At 39.3% G+C, this 16,166-nt stretch overlaps 1 protein-coding gene across 2 annotated transcripts; it reads right to left on the reverse strand.

Annotated features, from left to right (window-relative positions):
• Positions 1-308: 308 nt before the first annotated feature.
• LOC139443290 (beta-1,4-N-acetylgalactosaminyltransferase bre-4-like) lies at positions 309-14,002 on the reverse strand. Of its 2 annotated transcripts, XM_071224265.1 has the most exons (7): positions 13,945-14,002; positions 11,713-12,124; positions 10,033-10,274; positions 3,180-3,367; positions 2,231-2,353; positions 1,287-1,379; positions 309-483 (listed from the first exon to the last, which is right to left on the reverse strand). In XM_071224265.1, exons 2-7 carry the CDS (start codon positions 11,951-11,953, stop codon positions 309-311), a joined length of 1,062 nt encoding a protein of 353 aa, XP_071080366.1. In that variant the 5' UTR covers positions 11,954-12,124; positions 13,945-14,002. The 2 variants fall into 2 exon arrangements, with proteins under 2 accessions (XP_071080366.1, XP_071080365.1); XM_071224264.1 differs by lacking the exon at positions 13,945-14,002 and having other exon boundaries at positions 11,713-12,157.
• Positions 14,003-16,166: the final 2,164 nt, after the last annotated feature.

A 16,166-nucleotide genomic window follows, 5' to 3' on the forward strand; every position in this document is an offset into this window, starting at 1 on the left:
GAAATGGGCTTCACACATTGAACCCATGTCCGGAATCAAACCCGGGTGTTCAGCGTGACGAGCGAACGCTCTAACCACTAGGCTACCCCACCGCCCAAGTCAAAAGGAGGTCTTCATCATTAGTGTAAACAGAGAACTTCCGCTCAATAAAGACATCTGACAATGTGCTTTAATATGTAAACACATTCATCCGAACGCTCATCAGACTGTATGCCGTGTGTATTGTACGGGTTAGAGAAGAAGGATTCGGTCCGGAACAAGAGGAATGTCACTTCTTTTCAAACAAATTTATCAATATTAATTGGTATTTACAAATTTATGCCATGATGCCTTAGCTGAGTATATATTTCTGTTTGATTAATAGATACATATATTCGAGTGTAAAGTGGCTTGTAGTCCACAGATATAACTCTGTACAGCCTTCCCATGCCGCTGAGCCCGTCCGTGTCCATCCTCTGAGTGCTGTTTGTATAGATTTTTATCCTGAAAATACAAAACAAATCAAACCTAAATTGTTGAATTCATTTTACGTGATTGAAGATATTATCATACATTTGAACAATTTCAATGTAATATAATTACATCTACTTAGTTTTGCGCCAACTAACAACTATTTGAAGTTACAGTAAACTACGGTTATAACGAACACGTTTATAACGAACTGACAGATATAACGAACTTACTTTTCTGGTCCCGACTATTTGCTGTAGTTATGATGTATATATGCTTATAACGAACTACAGTTATAACGAACTAATATTAGTAGTCCCTTTGAGTTCGTTATAACCATAGTTAACTGTACTTAATATCAGTCTGCTTGAAATGATGTTCATACATTCTTTATACACCTTTTACGCCTTTTTGGAATACTTTTCAATGGAAAAACATGTCTGTAACACTACATCACTGTGTTGCGTAAATTGTTCATTCCGCAAGGTAAAGAATCCCCCTAATAAGAATATATTATGATTATTATTATCAACACCACAGACAACACCGCAGTCTTATGATATTGACGAGGCGTCTTTTTTATCCTCCTCGATTGTTGATCGACTTTGCGTTTGTGAATTGATGTCACAATCTCCATCACAGTAACGTCCCACAGACTTGTCTGTGATGTGTTTGACATGAATCGATGGCTATGTTTAGGGTCATTAATTCGAACTGGACTAAACTTATTTAATGTAGATGAGTAAAGAAGGATAAATAGCCACACACATACACGTCCATGGGTGTGTGTGTTTAGTGTGTGTGTTCCACAGCGTGGCGGACACAACTCTACGTACTTTTCTTCAGGATGTCTTGTTTCTTTGTTATGCTTCAGTGCAGTGTAACGAGGGTCTTTGCTGACTTCAAACTTCAAATGTTTCTTCCGCACTCTGAAAAGGCGTGTGTATGTCAATGTGTTATACGAGTATTGATTTAGAAACGGATATGATTTCCTAGGAATCGAGTAATGAATGAGTATTGTTTTACGCCGCTTTGTATTATACGAGTATTGATGTAGAAATGGATATGATTTCCTAGGAATCGAGTAATGAATGAGTATTGTTTTACGCCGCTTTTAGCACTATTCCAGCAATATCACGGCGGAGACATCAAGGATGGACTCCACGGCAACACTTTGGCATGACGAACGCTTTAACTACCAGATCATACAATGTATGATTAGGCTGATTGTTTGCCACTGTGATTCGACGAAGTGGACAGTTGTCCGTGTTATCAACGCCTAGTAAGGGTGTGCATTTTCCAGACGATTATTTACAGACCGACGTGAAAAAACCGGCACTGGTGCTGGAATATTTACATCGTAAATCAGCATTCCGCTTCTCATCACTCGCATCGAACACAAACACCAACAGCTGTGGGGGTGGGGGTGGGGGTGGGGGTGGGGGTGGGGGGTTGGGGTGGGGGGGGTTGAACTAAACAATACAATATAGGCCTGACCTTCCACTAGATGGTAAATAACTTTAGCGAATATTTCCTGACAATATAAATTTTACGGGCGTTTCTTTAGACTATCTTAACGCACTTTTATGCATGATACGAAGCAAATATTATTGAATATTATTTCACCGGTTTGTAATTCCGAAACAAACACATTTCCTCGGTTTGTAGTACAAAATGTAATCGTCGGGGTCTAAAAAAACCCTCCCGCTTGAGTTTTACATTTTCAACCCCAGAGGCGTGTTTTCTCCTGAACAGAAACATTCCTTGTGAAACGTCTTACCTGTGAAACAGGTCATCGTCTTCCGCTCCCCACATGAAGAACAAGTTAGAGTAACCATTGACGGTGGAAAAAAACGTCTCGTTGAAGGTGATTACCCCACCAAAGAGGTAGGTGTATATTACCCTGAAATGTAAATTTAAGGTAATTCACGCTAACGAAATTAATAAGAAATATAGTAACCGTTTACACAGTGCAAACGTCTCTTTCATTATAAATATATCGATCTTTCCTTTACACACAATCGTTAAACAGAGTGCTGTCCCTTAAGCCTCTTCTACAAGCCTGCAAGTTGACCAGACCTAAATTCGCAAACGTTCTACACATATACTAAATTTGTAGCTTAATATTGTGCCGAAAAAGCATCCCTTGTTTTATTAAAGTATGTTGTTGTTTTTATTTTGTCGGGGGTAAAATGCCTTCAAAACAAGGTTTATCATGCGCACGATACAGTCGGAATCGTACAATCGACCCGCTTTTAGCAGGGATTTCTTAAGAATATGGAAAGCGTTTTGTTGCTTTTATTATTATGCGACCCGTGAAGATCCGGGGTAGATTAGGTCTTCAGCAACCCACGCTTGCCGTAAAAGGCGACTATGCTTGTCGTAAGAGGCAACCTACAGGATCGGGTGCTCAGGCTCGCTGAGTTGGTTGAAGCTTGTCATCGATCCCAATTGCGAGGATCGATGTTCATGATGTCAATCACTGGATTGTCTGGTTCAGACTCGATTATTTACAGACCGCCGTCATATAGCTGGAATATTGCTGAGTGCGGCGTTAAACAACGAAAAATGTTATTATTATGCATTATAGTAGACAAAGCATTCTGACCGTTAATGAGTTGATACACTTGATAAGCAAATGCCCTGCCCTCTACACATGGTAAGCCTATGATTGTACGTGGCTCACTTCTTCAGTGTAGGTAGAGAGCGTGGTACAGAGTTGGGTGTACCTATATTTCCATATGTCGAGTTTTCGAGCGTGATGCACAGCATTTGTCCCACACCAGTAGGTATTCCTCTCACTCTCAGGCACCAAGTCGACATCATGGAACGTGAAACAGTCAAAATGACAACGAGCCTTGGCTTCAAGGTACCCAATGTTTTTAATCAATCCTCTGTTGAAAGGTGTACCGTTTTCCTGCAATATATGTGAAAACATTATTGTAGTTCTATTATGTATATCTTCTGTAATTGTAATCATTTCTCGTTATGAAACGATCGCTATTGGACTACCACCTCATCAAAATAACTGAAAAAGACATGGACTGACTTCACACACTTCTAAATTTATGATGACCCAATGTGTATTCAATGAATGTTCCATGAGGGTATTCATGAACATAACAGAACCGGTCCTTCTTGTTTTGTGTAAGATATCGGTGAGGTGAGGTGAAATTGGGTTTAACGTCGCGTCCAAGATTATTGCACTTATACAGCGACGTGCATACACGTGTGTGTGTGGCTGCTTGTACTAGTTCGGACTGATGCCGATTTATAGTGATAGCCCACTGAGATATCATGCCGCAGATTAACAAGAATACCCAACTCAGACACAGTATACTGACTGCGAGCTGACCAGTCCTTGTTTTAGCAGCTTAAAGTACCATCTTTTAACGTCTTTTGGTATGACGCGGCCGGGGATCGAACCCTGTACCTTCCGCTTTCCGGGCGGACGCTCTACCACTAGACCACAGAGGCGGTCGTAAGATATCGGAGGGTTCTGAGAAGGCTGCTGATTATGAACGGATATTGGTGATCATCATAGGAAATAGAATGCGTACGTGAAAGGCTGAGCGGCCAGTGGCACGCGCCTGTGAAAGGCAAGCCAACTGTTCTCCTGAACAAACACGGCAACATATGGTACAAGTCGATGCCTCCGTTGGTTGTATTAACATGGGGAAAATGGACAAAATTTGACAAATATTTTATCACGTAAATATTTAATGCCACATATTAAGAATTGGACATTGTGAAAGAAGGGAATATTTACAACTAACGACCACGTTCCATTATCTTTAGACTGCCAACGGTCAACCCGATAACGCATATCAGACAGGACCCGCATCATTCATGGTGCAATATTCCAGCAATATCACGGCGGGGGACACCAGAAACGGGCTTCACACATTGTACCCATGTCTGGAATCGAACCCGGGTCTTCGGGGTGGCGTGCGAACGCTTTAACAAGTAGGCTACCCGACCGCCCCTGGTCACATAGAGTTAGACAAACACATATAAGACGTTAATATCTCTATCTGTATCTACAGCTGTTTATCATCCACCCTTAACAAATCACCCGTACCACGTAAACATTCGTTGCATACAATCCACTGATAAACTATTATTCTTACTGAACTTCACTCAAAAACACCTTTATCATCAATGCCTCGGTCAAACTACATTATATAATTCTTTCCAGATAGCACCACTAAAGTTCGCAAAAACGACTTTATCGTCAGTTTAATCTGTCGATGTGAATATCTGTAGCAGCTAGAATAGGTATAAATACGGACGACAGACAGTCACAAATCATTATGTGGCTGTCTAATAAACTGAGAGTTTATTCGCTCAGGTAAGAAAGGTTACTATCTTGTACTATGTTAATTCTTAGCTATATGCTATTACCCTTGGTAATACCTGCACGTTTAATTGGTAACTAAGTTTCATAATTGTGTATATATCTTAGATGTTCCCATTGTACTACTTCTGTGTATCAGTGATAGATAATGCCAATTATGTAAACTGTATAACTGTATTAGGTTGGACTATGTATTATGGCTGAACTGACTGTATACTGCGTGAATGCTCACTCGGGTAATGTATTAGTTAGAGTGTAAGGATAAGAATTTATGGATTAAGAGCGACGTTTTGGTGTAGGTTCTAACACCGTTATCAAGCAAGATAACGGTGTTAGAACCTACACCTAAACGTCGCTCTTATTTGTAATAAAGAAGTTGTTCAACCATAAATTCTTATCCTTACACTCTAACTAATACATTTTGGTGTAGGTTCTAACACCGTTATCAAGCAAGATAACGGTGTTAGAACCTACACCGAAACGTCGCTCTTAATTGTAATAAAGAAGTTGTTCATCCATAAACTCTTATCCTTACGCTCTAACTAATACATTTTGGTGTAGGTTCTAACACCGTTATCAAGCAAGATAACGGTGTTAGAACCTACACCTAAACGTCGCTCTTAATTGTAATAAAGAAGTTGTTCATCCATAAATTCTTATCCTTACACTCTAACTAATTCATTTTGGTGTAGGTTCTAACACCGTTATTAAGCAAGATAACGGTGTTAGAACCTACACCTAAACGTCGCTCTTAATTGTAATAAAGAAGTTGTTCATCCATAAATTCTTATCCTTACACTCTAACTAATACATTTTGGTGTAGGTTCTAACACCGTTATCAAGCAAGATAACGGTGTTAGAACCTACACCTAAACGTCGCTCTTAATTGTAATAAAGAAGTTGTTCATCCATAAATTCTTATCCTTACACTTTAACTAATTCATTTTGGTGTAGGTTCTAACACCGTTATTAAGCAAGATAACGGTGTTAGAACCTACACCTAAACGTCGCTCTTATTTGTAATAAAGAAGTTGTTCATCCATAAATTCTTATCCTTACACTCTAACTAATACATTTTGGTGTAGGTTCTAACACCGTTATCAAGCAAGATAACGGTGTTAGAACCTACACCTAAACGTCGCTCTTAATTGTAATAAAGAAGTTATTCATCCATAAATTCTTATCCTTACACTCTAACTAATTCATTTTGGTGTAGGTTCTAACACCGTTATTAAGCAAGATAACGGTGTTAGAACCTACACCTAAACGTCGCTCTTAATTGTAATAAAGGAGTTGTTCATCCATAAATTCTTATCCTTACACTCTAACTAATACATTTTGGTGTAGGTTCTAACACCGTTATCAAGCAAGATAACGGTGTTAGAACCTACACCTAAACGTCGCTCTTAATTGTAATAAAGAAGTTGTTCATCCATAAATTCTTATCCTTACGCTCTAACTAATACATTTTGGTGTAGGTTCTAACACCGTTATCAAGCAAGATAACGGTGTTAGAACCTACACCGAAACGTCGCTCTTAATTGTAATAAAGAAGTTGTTCATCCATAAACTCTTATCCTTACGCTCTAACTAATACATTTTGGTGTAGGTTCTAACACCGTTATCAAGCAAGATAACGGTGTTAGAACCTACACCGAAACGTCGCTCTTAATTGTAATAAAGAAGTTGTTCATCCATAATTTTTATTCCAACTTCTAAATGCCTATCAAAGAAGTTAGTTAGAGTGGGTCGGGTATACCAGATTCAGTCATATGTAAACTGAAGTATTGCGCTGTGTACCTTGGAAAATGTATTGTGACTAATGCAGTGTGCATCTAGTATAATGATTCCATATCATGTTCACCTAATGTCCTTCACATATATCCTCCACTATAACTGATTGTCAACATGCTCTAATAACTGATTGTAAACATTCTATTGCTGACTGGTCATATATATTATTATATGGCTGTCTAATAAACAGACTGTTCACTCAGGCCTGCGTGGGTTGGGCGTGTGACTGCTTGTTTACATCAAGAAACTGATCATTGTTCACGGAGGCGGTCGTAAGATATTGGAGGGTTCTGAGAAGTCGCTGCTGATTATGAACGGATATTGGTGATCATCATAGGAAATAGAATGCGTACGTGAAAGGCTGAGCGGCCAGTGACACGCGCCTGTGAAAGGCAAGCCAACTGTTCTCCTGAACAAACACGGCAACATATGGTACAAGTCGATGCCTCCGTTGGTTGTATTAACATGGGGAAAATGGACAAAATTTGACAAATATTTTATCACGTAAATATTTAATGCCACATATTAAGAATTGGAAATTGTGAAAGAAGGGAATATTTACAACTAACGACCACGTTCCATTATCTTTAGACTGTCAACGGTCAACCCGATAACGCATATCAGACAGGACCCGCATCATTCATGGTGCAATATTTCCAGCAATATCACGGCGGGGGACACCAGAAACGGGCTTCACACATTGTACCCATGTCTGGAATCGAACCCGGGTCTTCGGGGTGGCGTGCGAACGCTTTAACCACTAGGCTACCCGACCGCCCCAGGTCAGATAGAGTTAGGTAAACACATATAAGACGTTAATATCTCTATCTGTATCTACAGCTGTTTATCATCCACCCTTATCAAATCACCCGTACCACGTAAACATTCGTTGCATACAATCCACTGGTAAATTATTATTCTTACTGAACTGTGTGCATCTAGTGTAATGATTCCATATCATGTTCACCTAATGTCCTTCACATATATCCTCCACTATAACTGATTGTCAACATGCTCTAATAACTGATTGTAAACATTCTATTGCTGACTGGTCACATATATTATTATATGGCTGTCTAATAAACAGACTGTTCACTCAGGCCTGCGTGGGTTGGGCGTGTGTGTACAATGGTAGCTCAGCTGATGCCCCAACTCTCGTTTTAATAGTTGTAACATGACTGCTTGTTTACATCAAGAAACTGATCATTGTTCTTTCTATACGTGAATTACCCTACATTTCGACATGAAAAAATGAAGTATTGCTGATGACAGGAAATACCCAATTACACTCCTACATGTAATCCGTGTGAATTCAAACGTCACTTTAAAGGACACCAAAACATTACGTTCTTCTGTTTGTAGTAGATTAAATATGTTGTAAACAGAAGAAATCGTGCTTTGCTGAAAATCGGAATAATGTTCCAAGTTAACAAGAAAGTGTGTAGTGCCTAGTAATACAAATTGTAACATAAAAGTAGGTATGTTCTCTGATCTGATTGGTTAAAAAGCGTTGTCGAATGAGCATAAAATCGCTGAATTTTTGGGGTCTCATCACCGTGTATGTATACATTAATAAATGGAACTATTTTTGAAATCATCAACATGGAGGAACAGATGGAAATTTACCCTGACTTCCACATCGGAGATTTCGATGAAATATTAAGTGATTGGGACGACGAGACATTTTCTGAGATAATTCAAGAATTTGAAGGTAAATGAAATTTACCTTTTTTCATTAATTACACAATCATAATCATAAATGATGTAATTTTCTTGGGCTAGGCCAAAGGGAAAAGAAGAGAAAATCATTTTTTAACAGAGTAAAAAACATTTATTGCAACTCTATAATAGTTATGACTTTCATACACCCACCTAATTTTGTTATTTTTATTACTCACAACAGCTGTTGAAGCTGAAAACCGTTCTGAGATGGCCCCTGAACTAGGAGATACATTCCAGGTTAATTCTTCTGCTAATTCCCATAGCCTCTTTCACATATGTAATTCCACTGTGACAGTAAACAACTTTTTCCATCCCAGCTAAGCTGCATATCTAAAATCTCGCACATGTTTGAGCTCTCTTGTCACTACCTCAGCGAGTTGACACTATCTTGTATAGGGGCCAAACAGTATGTACGTCTTTTCTAATTTTGATTATTTGTATTTTATAGATACGCATAACTACAAATTACAAGTAAGATTAGGAACTGTGATAAAGAATTAAATTTGTGATATTTCCTGTTGTTTGTTTATTTTCTGAGAAATGGGCTTGAACATGTGGCCATCCCTTTCGTAAAATGAACCATCATTATTGGAGTACATCGAAACCATTGATCGGTTTCGCGGCACCCAATATCATGCACATTTTCGAAGGTGAGCGCAAGGAGACGTATTGCCAACGACAGTTTTGTTGTGTCATGCGCTCAGTAAATTAGTTCCTCCTAAATATCGATTTAATTAACGTTCCTGTTACAATGTCGATAAATATTTCGTTTTGTAAGATTTGCGTGATGTTATGCTGAATGGATGTACGGAATTTTTTTATTTGAACACTAGCCTTACCTCTGAGAAGATCGTAACTCCCATTCTTCAGCATAGGCTTACAACAGACTTAGCGCTAACCAAACTCATTTAATCAGATCTTTTACTCCGATACGACCCCTGTCTGCGTGGAGATCTGAGGACAATTTGACATTATGTTTTGTAAGCAAAAAATACATTTGTCAATCAAGATATTCATCTACAGTGATATTTCCGGCCTTCCAATCCAACGTTTATCCGCCGAAACAGAATCCATTGAGCGTAAGGCAGATATAACATACATGAATGGATCCCTGCAAGTCCATAATGACAATAGGCATTTGCGAAAAAGGTAAGCATATCCTGCCCTACCGGTAACCCCCGCCACTCACGCATAAAAAATAAATGTTTGTTTGTTGCCTGACTCTGCACGTCAGCACGCTGCCTTACGACCGCGACCTGTAAACAATCGTGTCTTGACCAATCAAGTGATGGGCCCGAACATCAAGTGACACGATAGCAGATTTACTGAAATAAAATTCTCTAACACTAATCTTGAAATTTAACAAATAACTGCGGTATTCATAACAAATTACAAGGGGGCGACTGTCTATTTCTATGTTTTGAGGTGTACTGTCAACACACCCGTGAAGATCCGGGGTAGAATAGGTCTTCAGCAACTCATGCTTGCCGTATCAGGCGACTATGCTTGTCGTAAGAGGCGACTAACGGGATCGGGTGGTCAGGCTCGCTGACTTGGTTGATGCGTGTCATCGATCCCAATTGCTTGGATCGATGCTCATGATATTAATCACTGGATTGTCTGGTCCAGACTCGATTATTTACAGACCGCCATCATATAGCTGGAATATTGCTGAGTGCGGCGTTAAACAACAAACAAACAAAACAAACCTGCTCCACCACAAAGATGACATATTCCGCCTGTTGTTTCTGGAGCACTCTGTGGAGGTTGTTGAGGAGGATCTTCAGGTTCACCTCTCTGTCTCTGTAGGGAATTATTATGGCAAGTCGCTGTGGTGAGGCACATCCAAGCGGTTGGTGGTATCCCCCGGGGAGAAGTGTCTTGGACGCATTCAAGGTCGTCTCAAGTTCAATCCATGGTAGCGATTCATTTAGTATTCGTCGTTTCTCACCTAAAGAAAAGCACCGATACAATTTCCGATATACAGAAATGCCTTAGGAATTATTATTTTCAAAGAATCTCTATTACAAATATATATTTATACTTTTTGAAGTGTTTAAAGGTTATTTTGAGCCGACACTGTACAGTTATGTTGAAATTTACATCATGATAACCACATGTTACGCAGGATTTTATTAAAAAAATGATTTCAACAGTCTCTGCGTCATAGAGCAATAAAAGTAAAAGCCGGTACACTATGTAAATCCACGTAGCCGACCTGATTATTTAATCATTAACACACGTAAATATGCAGACAACAATACGAAATCAGTGATAGTGTTCAGTCATCAAAGAATAATTCTCACTCATAACTTGTTTTTGTTGAGCTCCGACAAAATCAGCTCACAAATATATCTCAGGCTTGACAGTTCTAGTTCCCAAACTAAATTAATTGTAATGTTTTCAACGTGTAGGTACTGCTACTGTATACCAACGGGTATGGTGATGGCAAACCTAGAAACATAATTGGGGCGAAACGGGATTCGAACCCACAATCATAGGTTTCTGGCGTGTCCAAGGGACGCAACTCTGCACAGCGAATCGCGGCGCCTTAGACAACTGGGCCACCCGTGCCCCCAATGTTGGTGTTTGAATCCAAAGTGGCGCAACTCGTACACACCTTTGGCTTTCCTCACCACACAAAGGTGAGAAGTCGTGACATGGCTAAAATACTGTTCGTTAGCTTAAGTAAAGCGGATACCTTACCCGGAGAGAAACAAAGATGATATAAACTATCATGTAGAGCAGACCTATCTCGATATTCTAAAATTCACACAACACTTACTCCTCATGTGTTATCCATCATTGTAATGTTATATCCAGAATTGAGAGAAGAAATACAGTATGTAATAAGGATTGGATCCAGAAGCAAAATATTAAAAGAATGTACAAAATGTAATACTTTTGCTCGTGATTTTTATCACCATGTCATCTTGAACTGTGAATGTCTACTTTTAGAGAGAGATTTATTCTTTTCAACTCTAATTGATAATCTTGACGTTGAAATGTATGTTAAAATAGAGATGATGGAAGACCATGATATGTTAGCATTCTTTCTTGGTGCAGACAACAATGACATTGATGAAATAACGTGGCATTTCACAATTATTGAATTTTCAAAGTATTTATATCAAATTAAGCATATCCTAAACAATGTGTGGTAACCTTACCAATATTTCTCACTGTTTATAGCCTGTAAATATGCGGGACATTGATATGTATATATGTGTGTATATATATTTGATTATTGTGTTATTTGATTATATAATTACACAATCTTGATGTTTTGAGAATCTTCGGATTTATCTGGAGGAAATAAAGACATTCATTCATTCATTCATTCATTCATTCATTCATTCATTACCCGGAGAGAAACAAAGATGACTCACGAAGATGATTCTGTGGACACGAAGCACCACCTGGTTCATGGGCAGGGTACACACATGACTGCCCCGAGTTACGTTTCGAGTCCAGTGTTAAAATATTTTCTCCTTTTGAAAACTGATTGATATCCACATGTTCTTCTGTGTTGTGTCTTTTGTAGCCACGTGTTGTCCTTTGTACAGCAACGACAATGATGACCACAGTCGAAACCACCAAAATACACGTGAAACGATGCCGGATCAACATTGCCAGAATGTTCTTGAGCTACTCATGCTACCCATGCTTCATGTACAGAGCACATCCTAAACTTACCACCTGAATGAACAGTTTTCAGATGTATTGATTGCTCTTAGGTGTTCTCTTTCAGCCGTGGCCATAAATATTGACGTCTTCTTTATTAATGGTGACACATGTTTCCTGGAATTGAGGAGCTGTGGCGTTAATTTTAAATCCGTCCTATGTGCACAGTGAGTTGCAGTTGTCAATAGCGTGATGCACGGGAATATACAAAATTTAATTTAAAAGTATGTATGTGTGTAAGTGTATGTGAACGAGATGAAAAAAACACTTTTATACAAATTACGTTGATTTATTTACTACGTGATAAAAACATTGATCATTATCGATTTTGTCCGCCTTAACACTTTCAGTAAGAAAGCCCACGGTGAGGACAGAGTTCGGTGAGTCGAACTGTGACGACACCAATATATTGCAGCACATTCAAGAATTGAAATGTCCACAAGCACAACATGCATCTCTTCGGACTTTCCACCACACAGTAGGATAATCTAATACACACCCATTTTCACGTATTTCATGCATATTTGGCCTTTATAGACATATTATAATCAAATCAAGCTATGGAGACATCGCATTCTTTCCTTCAACGCATTTACGACTGCTAATCAAATCAAGCTATGGAGACATCGCATTCTTTCCTTCAACGCATTTACGACTGCTGATCAAATCAAGCTATGGAGACATCGCATTCTTTCCTTCAACGCATTTACGACTGCTGATCAAATCAAGCTATGGAGACATCGCATTCTTTCCTTCAACGCATTTACGACTGCTAATCAAATCAAGCTATGGAGACATCGCATTCTTTCCTTCAACGCATTTACGACTGCTAATCAAATCAAGCTATGGAGACATAGCATTCTTTCCTTCAACGCATTTACGACTGCTGATCAAATCAAGCTATGGAGACATCGCATTCTTTCCTTCAACGCATTTACGACTGCTTCAACCACCTCAATTACAATATGCGCTGAACAAATAAGTTGGGGATCATGAATAATTGGAAGGATATTTTTATATCATCAGTATGTGTCTTCACAACAAAGTCACCAAAATATTCATGATCCCTAACGTTTTTGTTCAGCATTTAACAACCTCTGGCAATCGTGGGATGTTTGTTCTTAAACGTAGTATGCTTAAGGTGTTGCCCAGCACCATGAGAGTCACACTCTACGACAGGACAGACACCAGACACCATGAGAGTCACACTCTACGACAGGACAGACACCAGACACCATGAGAGTCACACTCTACGACAGGACAGACACCAGACACCATGAGAGTCACACTCTACGACAGGACAGACATCAGACACCATGAGAACACAATGAGTCACGCATGACGACAGGACAGACACCAATTACTATATGAGTCACAATCTACGACGGGACAGACACCAAACACTATGAGAATACAATGAGCCACACATGACGACGTGACAGACACTAAACACTATAACAGTCACACTCTACGAAAGGACAGACACTAAACACTATGAGAGTCACACTCTACGAAAGGACAGACTTCAAACACCATATGTCACTCTACGCCAGGACAGACACCAAACACCACGAGAGTCACACTCTACGACAGGACAGACACCAAACACCACGAGAGTCACACTCTACGACAGGACAGACACCAAACACCACGAGAGTCGCACTCTTCGACAGGACAGACACCAAACACCACGAGAGTCACACTCTTCGAAAGGGCAGACACCAATAACCACGAGAGTCACACTCTACGAAAGAGCACACACAAAACACCATGAATGTCACACATGACGTTAGGACAGTTTACCAGCACCAGGAAAGTCATATTCTTCGACAGGACAGATTGCCAGCTCCATAACGACAGGACAGTTTACCAGCATCAGGGAAGTCATACTCTACGACAGGACAGATTGCCAGCTCCATAACGACAGGACAGTTTACCAGCACCAGGTAAGTCATACTCTACGACAGGACAGATTGCCAGCTCCATGAGAGTCACGCAGGGCGACAGGACAGATACTGGTTTCTCACCAATGTGGGGCTCTAGTTCGTTATCTATACACTGTCGCCAGACAGACCATGTCAGGATGTGCCTAGCCTGTAGTTTATCGCGCCTGTGGGACGACATGCAGCACAACACAACTGATTGTTACACAACACACCTGGCTGTCCTACTGTTCCCGTACAGTCGCGTTCACGTACGCCAACGCCAATCATGAACCAAGTCTGGGCGTCCACAGTCGCCGTATTGGTCGTATTCAGTTGTGTGTCGCGAATCGACAGTTATGGTAAGTGGTTTTGATGGTATTGAGTGAGTCGGATGTCATATGCTCCGTGCTGTGTTTAAACTGTACACAGTCATTCGCAACATAAAGAAAATAGGAACGTTTTGGCTATAATTTTACATTACATGTTTAGATTTTACATGATTAAAATATCTTACAATCTGATAACTGTGAAACGGTCAAGGATTTGACACATATATGTTACAATAATAGAAATATGTAACCATAACGGGATTCTGGGTCAGACTCGTTACAACTAAGGTGAAACTGTTCAATTGTTTCCATGTATTTTTATTGATCCGTATTGCTAGATAAGAGAAATAAGAAGAAACCATGGATAACAGAACGGTTATATGTTGTTGACCTGTATCGATCTTTCTGATCGATTCTTATTTTGGAAGATATTCGAAAATATTGTACACAATGTTACGATCGCTGAAACGTGGCTCATAAACAGTTAACATGTATTTTTGATTAGAAAGTCAACACGATTCATAAATTTGTAGTTATATGATTTGTTTTCGTTTTCAGATATAGGTAAGATGGGCGTTCTAATCAAAGACGTTAGTTAAATTACCGTCATCCTACTGAAAGTAAGTCAATGTGAGAATTACCAGGTGACATGTGCACTTGGCTGCTGAATCTTTATCTTGAATGCTCCCCAGCTGACTGGGAGCGTTCGCTGTCTATAGCATGAACCAGTAGTGTGTATATTGTCAAAGTCAACTTTCAGTTAAACGTCAATGACGTAGATGTTGTTTGGTTGGACAAACAGGTTGACAACGAATACTATCTTTTAACGTCTTTTGACCACGGAGGCAGTTCCCGATATGACGATGTTTCGATAAACAAACAACATGGCTGTAAATCATCTGGAACTCTATATAAATAAGGGGGAGGTTTGCTAACCGCGTAAATGTATGTAGTCATTTGCTGTTTCCAAAGTTACTTTACTGGGTGAAATACGTCTTAAACCTCGATTGTTTTAAGAATGATATTATCTGATACAGCTACATGTGTTATCTGTTCGTCCCCTCTTAAATAATCTAGTGTTAGTTGGTAAAACGACAGCTGCATGTGTTATCTGTGAGTCCCCTCTTATATAATCTAGTGTTAGTTGGTAAAACGACAGCTGTATGTGTTATCTGTTCGTCCCCTCTTAAATAATCTAGTGTTAGTAGGTAAAACAATGGCTACATGTGTTATCTGTGAGTCCCATCTTAAATAATCTAGTGTTAGTAGGTAAAACAATGGCTACACGTGTTATCTGTGAGTCCCATCTTAAATAATCTAGTGTTAGTAGGTAAAACAATGGCTACATGTGTTATCTGTGAGTCCCATCTTAAATAATCTAATGTTTTTAGGTAAAACGTGGTGCAAGATCTTGTGCTGAAATCATTGTAAGAAAGAAATTCCCGAACATCGAAAAAGCACGTTATTATTGCACATGATTTTTAAAATGATATTCTTTTCCAAAATAGCTAACCGTTTTAGGCTAAACGTTTTGGAATACAATGTCCGTACCTCCAGTCTCGTACACCTATTGAAAAAGGCTATTTATGGATAAGTTTTTTGTTAAATACAGATTAAGGAGCATATACCAACCAAGGCATATATATTTATTATGGCCTAACAAGAGAAATAATAAATATTACACAATATATAATATCTCTGGATTACCTTATGCCTCGTATTTTTGTGCATTATAATGTAATTACAAACTAACTTACAAAGAATGATCCGCGTTGGGACACGGGTTAGAGTTAATCCCTAGATACCAATAATTGTAGTAAACTTCGACTAAAAATGGATCTTGAGGCTATTGGTTGATTACCTGTCATCGTACCCCGACAAAGTGGGGTGTGTCTCATAATATCA

This window comes from Haliotis cracherodii, unplaced genomic scaffold (assembly GCF_022045235.1).
Source record: "Haliotis cracherodii isolate W230 unplaced genomic scaffold, xgHalCrac1.p SCAF_5, whole genome shotgun sequence".
NCBI lineage: Eukaryota > Metazoa > Mollusca > Gastropoda > Lepetellida > Haliotidae > Haliotis > Haliotis cracherodii.